At 43.7% G+C, this 8,559-nt stretch overlaps 1 protein-coding gene across 4 annotated transcripts in view; it reads right to left on the bottom strand.

Annotated features, from left to right (window-relative positions):
• Positions 1-469: 469 nt before the first annotated feature.
• KLHL8 (kelch like family member 8) overlaps positions 470-8,559 on the bottom strand; it is a 306,138-nt gene continuing 298,048 nt past the window's right edge. For all 4 annotated transcript variants that reach the window (XM_085636536.1, XM_085636539.1, XM_085636538.1 and 1 more), the window contains one exon: positions 470-1,046. In XM_085636536.1, coding sequence (XP_085492662.1) covers positions 923-1,046 — 124 coding nt within the window. In that variant the 3' untranslated portion in view covers positions 470-922. The remainder of the gene's footprint in view (positions 1,047-8,559) is intronic.

Raw genomic sequence — 8,559 nt, 5'->3', positions numbered from 1 at the left:
TGTCACAGTCATCTGCTTGCAACAGTCCCTAAAAATTGTACTTCCCTTGGGCATTGGGAAGAATTTCTAGAACAAAACTCAACTTATTAGAAAACGTTAGGGGTTAGTTCTGATAAATATAGAAAGGCATCGAAAGAAACTTACATCAGTGTGCTTGGGTGGTGCTTGCATGGAGGGCCCAGCGATCACTTCCGGGATGGAATGTAGTTGATTAGAAGCCACATGAACCCACCTACTGGCATGTAGGGGCTATGCTGAAAAATATTACTGATCTAGTATGGCGTCTATGGATATTCTAAAGGTGTGCAATCTGAGGATAGAAGTATTCGCCTCCAAAAAGCCTTCTACGCTTTTAGAATGTATATTTTCTCTACACACCCTTGAAACCTGCCCTTGGCAAACATACAGTGTACACACACACACACACGTGGGAGGCAAATATAAAAGCACATAAAAAATATTTAAGTCGTTTTTCTGTTGATTGTGAATGCAACTTCTTTTATTGGAAACCTTCAATAAACAAAATTCTAAAAACAAAAACAAGAAATCCATAAACAATAAATATATTTCTCTCTATACAGATGCATATTTATAATACAAATACAAAAATAGGACTTAAACATTCTATTCATTTTGCAGTATTACTAAATTATTTTGGCACCTTTCCGATTCCTGATTAAGAAATAAGTTTTCATGAACATTTATGATCTTGAAAGGATCCGGTTTACATTGGTCTTTAGTTGGACAAGTGTCAAAAAATCTTTTCACCACTGACATAGATGAACACAGATTAGCACCACATAAAACTATTTTTTCCATTTAGCTCAGTAGAGATCTTTTTTTGTGCTGGAAAGTTCTCTTCAGAAAAGAGGGTAAGGCTCAGTCTCTTAAGTGCAACGAACACCCGATGGACATCAAGTGATCACATACAGTCAACAACGTTGTTGGATCCCTGACCAACATCTCGTACTTGGCTACTTAGGCACGAACACACAGCGACTCCTGCTCCAGCTCTGCAGTGGGAAACAGAGCCCACCAGTTCCCATCTAGGAAATTAAGTTCAGATTTAGAATAAATTAAAAAGCATAAGCCCTTTTTATACTTTTCACAAAAAAACTTTGAATCGCCCTCTAATGATATCTTCATAATAATAGAAATGCCTGCTGCATTTTTATCTCCATTGTTAGACTAGCAATTCTGCATCAGGAGAGGAGCAATGATAACAAATCATTTTTAGATATTCAGCAAAAGTGAATAGTTCCCAACACAATCAATTCTGAGGTGGGAGAGAAGTTGTTTACAGAGAATTAAGACCAGGACCAACCAATTATCTCTTTCAGTTTCTAGGTTATTAAAACACACTTCGGCCAAAGTCCTTTTGAGCATCGACACAAACATTGAATTTGGAGAACACATCAAACTAATCACAGAGAAGATAAACAATTTAAAAAGCTATAAAATCCAACTGAAAAGATTCACTTTGTTTCATATCAATGCAATGAAAAACAAATATCTGTGCTGTCTGTATATAAACATCAAAAAACGGTTTATGTGCAGAGAGAGGGTGACATTAAAAGAATCTAGCAAGGTAAAGAAAAGAATTGTCAAAGCTAGTAAATCTCGCCTTTGGGCCCTATTGGCTTTGCCAATGGTTTTTAGCCATGCCGCACAGAATTCCATATGCTAAATAAAAAAAAAACATATATTTAAAAAAGTCTGACATGGCTGGGCGCATTATTTTACTACAAAATAATGCAGCATATTTTGTTTTTTCTTTGTATTTACCAATTTCAGTTGGATTGATAGCTAAAAAGAAAAAGAAAAAATGAAACTTTGTGTTTTTTAAAGCGGGTGGGGGATGCAACATGGGGTGAGAGAGGAAGCAACACAGGGTCAGAAGCAACATGTGGGCGTTCAACACAGCGCTGGTGGGAGGAAGCAGATACAGAGAAAGAGAGAGAGTGCAATGTGGAGGCAAAGAAATGACTGAGTAACGTGAAGCGGGTGGGGGAGAAGCACACGGGTTACAAAACAACAAGGGCAACGGGGAAATATACAAAGACGAGCATAATGTGGAGGGGCCCAGAGAGAAGAACACAGGTGAGAGACAGCAACTCAGTGCACAGGGAGAGAGGAGAACAAAGGGGAGACAACTGGAAAACACATGCGCTTCCATGGAGTGCTTAACCCAAAAGAAAAAAGTAGTGTTTGAAAAGTAAGCAGTAGAAGTAAAAAAAGCCAGCTGTGAGGAAATGGGTTTTTTACAGGTTTATTCTCGCTTTTAGCCCCCATTTGGACAACTAGCTGCTGGTTTCTCGACTCAGAGTGCACCAAGGCCTGCTAGCAAGACCTCAATGCTAGTGTTCTTACCCATTACAAAGTGTATGTCAAATTGGCTATCCCCGATTGGCAAGTACTGACTGTCCACCCAGGTATGCAGCACTGTTTGTACCACCCTGTATGTGACAACTTACAAAATGTCTCACAGCCGAACACTGCAGACTAGCAGGGCAGTTGTTGCATTACTAATAATGGCAAAACCACCACTTCTCTAAATAATGTATATCAGTATCCCCTAAGAAGACCTAGACAGCCCTAAGACAGGGAGCTGTATATTATTAAGTGGGACATGTATCTTTATATACGTCATTGTAGCAAAACCCCTCAAATAGTTTTTTTGCTGTGGAAAAGTTAGTTGCTCCATTGGCTAACACAGGGTTACAGGCTGGCACCCCAGCTTGGCTAAATTCTGGATGGAACTAACTAACAGGGTACTGTAGGGTATCAAATTAATCGTGGCATTAAACTCAACTAGATGCCAGGTCGAATTTAATGTTACTATTAAAATAATGCAACGTTTAGAAAGTTGCCACTCTGTGATGCAGCTGGTCCAGTAGCCTCACAAGGGCACTGGTCCACAAACAGCCTTCCCCCCGTCTAGGGAGCTGAATAACCACCCAGGCTCGAAAAGAAAAGCCTGCTGCAGGGAGAGGTGTTGCCTCCCCCTTGCAGGAAGCTACACAGGTGAGCTTCAAAGGCAAAGCCGCCTTTGGTGGGCAAATGGCGATAACACTCCTGAGGGGCTACCGTTTGTTTAGGCAGACAGGCTGGAGACAAGGCCAGAGAGGGAAGACCAGTGGGCAAACCGGTCTTCTTGTGAGTGTGTAGCCCACATGTAGCCACACCTCTAGGGCATGCTACCAAACTCCAAACAGCCAAGGTAGGGTGCCGACATATTGAGAGTGGGCAGAATAGTGCACTCTGGGATTGTTAGGTGCCACACATTGCTGGAAAATCATCACCAAAAGGAAGGGGACCTGTAAGCCCATTGGCTAGGGGCCGCGTGCCCCCCACAGGGCACTTTCCTGGGATAAATATGGCAACTACCATCCTGGACCGTAGATCGCATCGGAACTGGAACGAGGATCGAGGAAGAACTGCCCTGCTGCCCCTGGACTGCACAAAGAAGCTGCACCATATGTGGGAGTACACCTGCTGCACGTTTGGGCTAGTGAAGTTGGGACTGGGCCTGTGGCTCCCGGAATGGGGGTAACGTAATGCCCCAGACCAAAGCAGTGACTCCAAGGATCAGTTGCCAGATCCCCAGGAACCAGCTCCAGGGACAACAGAGCTGAAGAAGCCCAAACTAGCAAGTTGCTAGCCACCGGAGAAGATTCGCTGCTAGCTGCCGCTGGGCTCCCCAAGAGATCGATCCTCGGCAGCCAAAATTTGCACCAGTCATCCAGAACTTGGGAATGCTGTCAGAGTCCAGATAGGTTGCCCAAGAGGGACACTAGCCCCCACTAAAGGAATATTGCATCAACCGCTGTGTTTGGAGACCGGTAGACCAGCATTGGCTGGCTTTCTGCTATCTCGAAGAGAACTTTGTGGGGCCCAACCTCTGTGGCCGAAGTCACCCTACCTCACCCGTGGACCAAGGAATCACCACAAGGCACCCTCATCAACCACACAGCAACCAGAGCATTTTTTCATCCTGTATCCCCAGCATCAGGACCACGGCGATCATGCTGTAAAGAATGGAACTGGACTGGAAAACGCTCTAGTGGCCAGGTAACTGTTCAAATCTACCTCACTGGCCCCCTAGATCTTCTCCCTGTTGAATATGTTCACCTAAGCCGTGCCGGAGTAGCCAAACTGTTTTAAACTTTTGAAAAGTTTACAAACTTTTTGTTGACCAATGCTTGTTTGCGATTGGAATTTTAAAGTGATTACACCTTTAAAAAAATCTGTATCTCTGGAGCTCTCAGTTGAATTTTACTCATCAAGGACTCTAAAAATTCATTAAAATATACTCTTTTTTATGAATTTGGTGTTGTGCTTCTGTACTGTTGTGTGGCTTCCTTATTTTGTTGTTCGGTACTGTTAAATGCTTTACACTAAGTTCCTTTGTTCAAGCATTGCTGATCGAAAGCCCTAGCTACCCAGGCTTGAGCTTAATGTTGTTCAAACGAGCCTGACTGGACCCAAGACCATTTTGGCAAGTGTATCCCACGGTAAGGCTACACAGCCATGCCGTTTACTACTCCCAAATCCTCACATCAGTCAAGACAGATGGTAAAGAGGCAATGCCCTGTGGGAGGCACAAATACAAAACAGACAAGCTAGGACACAAAAACAGAAGCAGGCAAATGATAATAATTGGAAACCAAACCAATAGTAAGCAATGGTTGGGCTCCCAGTTCCTCTATGTTGGTAGTATGCATGCACTATGTCTTGCAACATACAGCGAATGCACTGTCTAGCACGCCTGAAAAGGTTAATGTGCTAAAACACAGGAAATATTGGGCATCTTATTTAGCATGGGGAAACCCCAATACGGCAACCGTCTAGAATGAGTCTTATGGATGCAAGGGTTTTCTATTAACACTGTGCTTTTTCCCTGGGTATTTTTTGGAGACTTCTAACTCCACTGCCAACCATCACACTTTTTTTTAGCTCAATACCATTCCATAAAGCAGTTATTACTTGTTTTTTTAAGCCCTCCAATCCGACTGTGGACAACCCCACTTTTTAACATAACTCGGTTAGAGTCTTGTGCAATGCATCCAAGGTTTGTGTCTCTCATTCTTCGGTCCATAGGCAATGGTAATATTGTATTTGTCCTTTGAAAGATCTATTCTTACATGTTTGACCTCTATCATTTGATTGTTGTTTATTATGAAATTCCCTAGTGCTGAACTCAGTAATAAATTGTTTAACGGACAGAAATGTGCAGCCTCCACGTTGAGCTACATCTTTCCTTCACAGTAACTTGCTGCCCCTAAGTAAGGATTTGTCAGTGGTAGCTGGAAGTAAACTCATAAAATAGAAGTTGCATCTTCCAGCCTGGCTTTGAAAAAAGTATATAGATAGATAAATACTTCCTGCTAGTTATAGGACAGCAGATGGAGGGAACACTTCAGATGTGGTATCTAGTGAAGTAACCATTGAATGCTTTATGTTTCTACATGATCCAAACTGGGCAAGTGTTGCTTTAAGTGTGACTTTCTTCCGTCACTAGATGGGAACCTATCAGAAAAACTGCAGTTTCTTGAATTACTTTTGTTGTGTCTGCAGTAGAACAGCGGCAGAAGTCCAAGTCATGGTGCCTCTGGAGTTATTCATCTTTTAGTACCTTACAAACCTCAAAACTAACATATGAGTCAGGGACATTTAAAATGCATGCACCTAATGATTCTGACCATATGGAAAGCCTGAAGGAAAGCCTAAGGGAGCAGCATGTTATAAGGAACAGTTTCAACTAGTTTCATGAAAGGTGTAGCATAGACAACACCACTTTCATGGTTTATAGCTCCTCTAGATCGCAAATTTTCTTTTTCTAAATATACCTTTTAAACTGGAATGTACAAACAATCATAAATTAAGTCTGACCTCAGGAAAATCTGGAAGCCAAATTGGCAATAACAGTAGGGAGTGGTATTACAGTTCTGTTGCTTTTGAAGTTAAAAGTTTAAATCTATAACAATGTGTACCCTCCGACACAGTTCAAGGGTCTTTCTATGTTAGAAAAGATTTAATGTTTCATGGCTGACTTCTGAAGGCTTTTATGCTGGGGATAGCATGAAGGTTACAATTTGGACCCAGTCAACTCTTGAACTTTCCTCATTAAAAGTCTGTTTATTCATTTTTCCCAACATATTTTATTGATTTTAAAGTAGATACGTTGCTACAGCAAGTCATAGAAATAATAGTAAATAAAACAATGGCGCATTCATTCCCCCACAATCTTCCCATTGCTCCCACCTGAGAGTTTCCTCCCTCTAGAGGACTCACAGCAGGCTGTCCAGCAGGACTTTTTGAGTCAACCCCTGAATGTTCGCACATCCCATTCTATGGTGGTGGACAATGATGTCCTGTGATTAATGGTGACCCCTCTATAATCTGCCCATTTCCTCCAGATCTTAGTGTGTTTCAAAGGGCATCCCTTTAGCCTCATATACGGAGCAATCTCCACTCATGCAATTGTCAAGGCTCCTGCACCACTTCTCCAGGGAAGGAGGGTTGCTGGCTTACCATGCACGAGCAATGTCTCGCTTGGCCACAGAAAGGCCCAGACATAGCGGTGACAGGCTATATTGATAATCCTCACAGTCACTGGTGATATTTAGTATAACTAACCTTGGGTCAGAGGGGATAGTGCTCCCAGAACCCCCCAGACAGTAGAGTACCCTCCTCAAGAATGGCTCCACCCTCCCACATGACCATGTAGTATGTAGAAGGTCCCCCTCCCCCACCAGAGTTTCACATATGAGGCAAATGGGAAAGGTCACCACCCCTATCCACCAAAGTTTATGTCTAGTAAGGTATGCCCTATGAAGATATTTCAACTGGATGAGGCAGAATCGGGTCACGGCTGCTGAGTGTCGCGGAGAAGCCAAAGCCTCTGCCCATTCTTCATCTGTGAGGGCTACCAAGTCTCACTCCCATGTGTGTCGCACTTCAGTGGACGTGTCGGGCATGTGGTGTATGAGCAAACAGTATATTTGTGTCAGCTTATGCCCCTCCCTATCCCCCATGAGCAATTTTGCATCTGGGGGTTGTACTCAGGAGGGCTTCTAAGTTCCTGATACAGGGCCCTAGCCCATGCCGAACTTGGAGATATCTATGAAATTGGCTGCGATGTAAGTAGTATTCAGTCTGTAATGTTTGGTATGATTTAAGGAGCATACCATCAATCAGGTCCCCTAGAACAGAAATGCCCATCATTTCCCACTTGTGGAATCCCTCCAACGCAGTTACTTGTGGCAACATTGAGCCCTCCCACAGTGGTGTTTGCTCTGAGTTTGCCTCCCCACCGATGTGTCTCAAGGTAGTTCTCCATTCACAGATCAATATTTTTGTCACGAGAGGGAGCGGTACCCTTGCTTCATCTCTAAATAAGAGGTGGTGAATGGGGGTCCCCTGAAGTGCCCATTTCTCCGTTGTATTTGCAGGGTCTACCTATATACCGTACCACAAGTCGTTAATAATCATAAGGTGTGAGGTGATGTAGTAAAATTTGATGTCTGCTGCCACAATGACCTCATCATAAGAAGATCTAAAACAATTTGCAAGGGCTATGTGTGGGAGTCCATAATTCCACAGGAAGGTGCGTAGCATGGAATGTAGTTTATGAAAGAAGTAGTAATTTTGTAGTTGGAAGAGGAATCGGGGGAATGGTCACCATCTTAAAAATGGTAGATCTACCCATAAAGGGCACTGGGAGTGCCGATCATGTCCTTAAATCTTTCATTTTTTGTGTTGCAATTGTTTTTATTTTAAAGATTTATACAGCATTGATAAACGTCATCCAACAGTCAGGTGTGACAACTTTGTATAGCAGTAAGCAGGATGAGATGATACATAGTAAGAGGGAAGGGGGGGTAGGAAAGTGGTCGCAGAGGGTGAGATAGGAAACAATTTCCGAGGGCTACTAGGTGACACAGGCAAATGCTCTCAAGTAATACCGAAGACCAAGGATGGTAACCGCGAGAACAGTAAAGGGGTCCCTGATGTAGGGTTGGCCCCCACAGGGTGCATTCAGCAGTGATTGTAGGGTCACTGGCGTTCGAGAGGGGGTAGGGGAAGATGAGCACTGTGGGTGAAAGCCATCTCCTGTGTGGAGGGGTAGTGAGGCTATTAAGTAGGGTGCCCAGGATCAGCTGATGCAGATAGCGAGTGGGGCAGCATGTGATGTAAAACAGTGAGGAAGGAAGGGAAGCCCCCCGTTCCTGCTGCCAGTGCCATAACCATATATTGCTGAAGGAATAGATGGTGACATAGTAAAAAAGGTAAATAAGAAGAAAAAAGGAAAACTGGTCTGAGTCCTCATGTGCTATCTTAGGTGTGGAGGGAAGGGGTGGGTCATGCAGTTTGGTGGGTCTGCATTTCCAGGGGGGAGGGGGAGAAGGGAATGTGCGAGGGGGAGTGTTAGAGGAGACAGGGAGAGAGAGAGAGGGAGAGAAGAAAAGGACAAAAATGGGGAGTCGGGCGATGGGGGTGTAGGGGAGGGACTAGGAAGGATGGGGTAAGGGGTCCGTAATAACATGGGGAGGGGGC

Source organism: Triturus cristatus, chromosome 2_1 (assembly GCF_964204655.1).
Source record: "Triturus cristatus chromosome 2_1, aTriCri1.1, whole genome shotgun sequence".
In the NCBI taxonomy this organism is placed as follows: domain Eukaryota; kingdom Metazoa; phylum Chordata; class Amphibia; order Caudata; family Salamandridae; genus Triturus; species Triturus cristatus.
The sequence above is the reverse complement of the archived record's forward strand: the minus strand, read 5'-3'. Positions and strand labels throughout refer to the sequence as shown.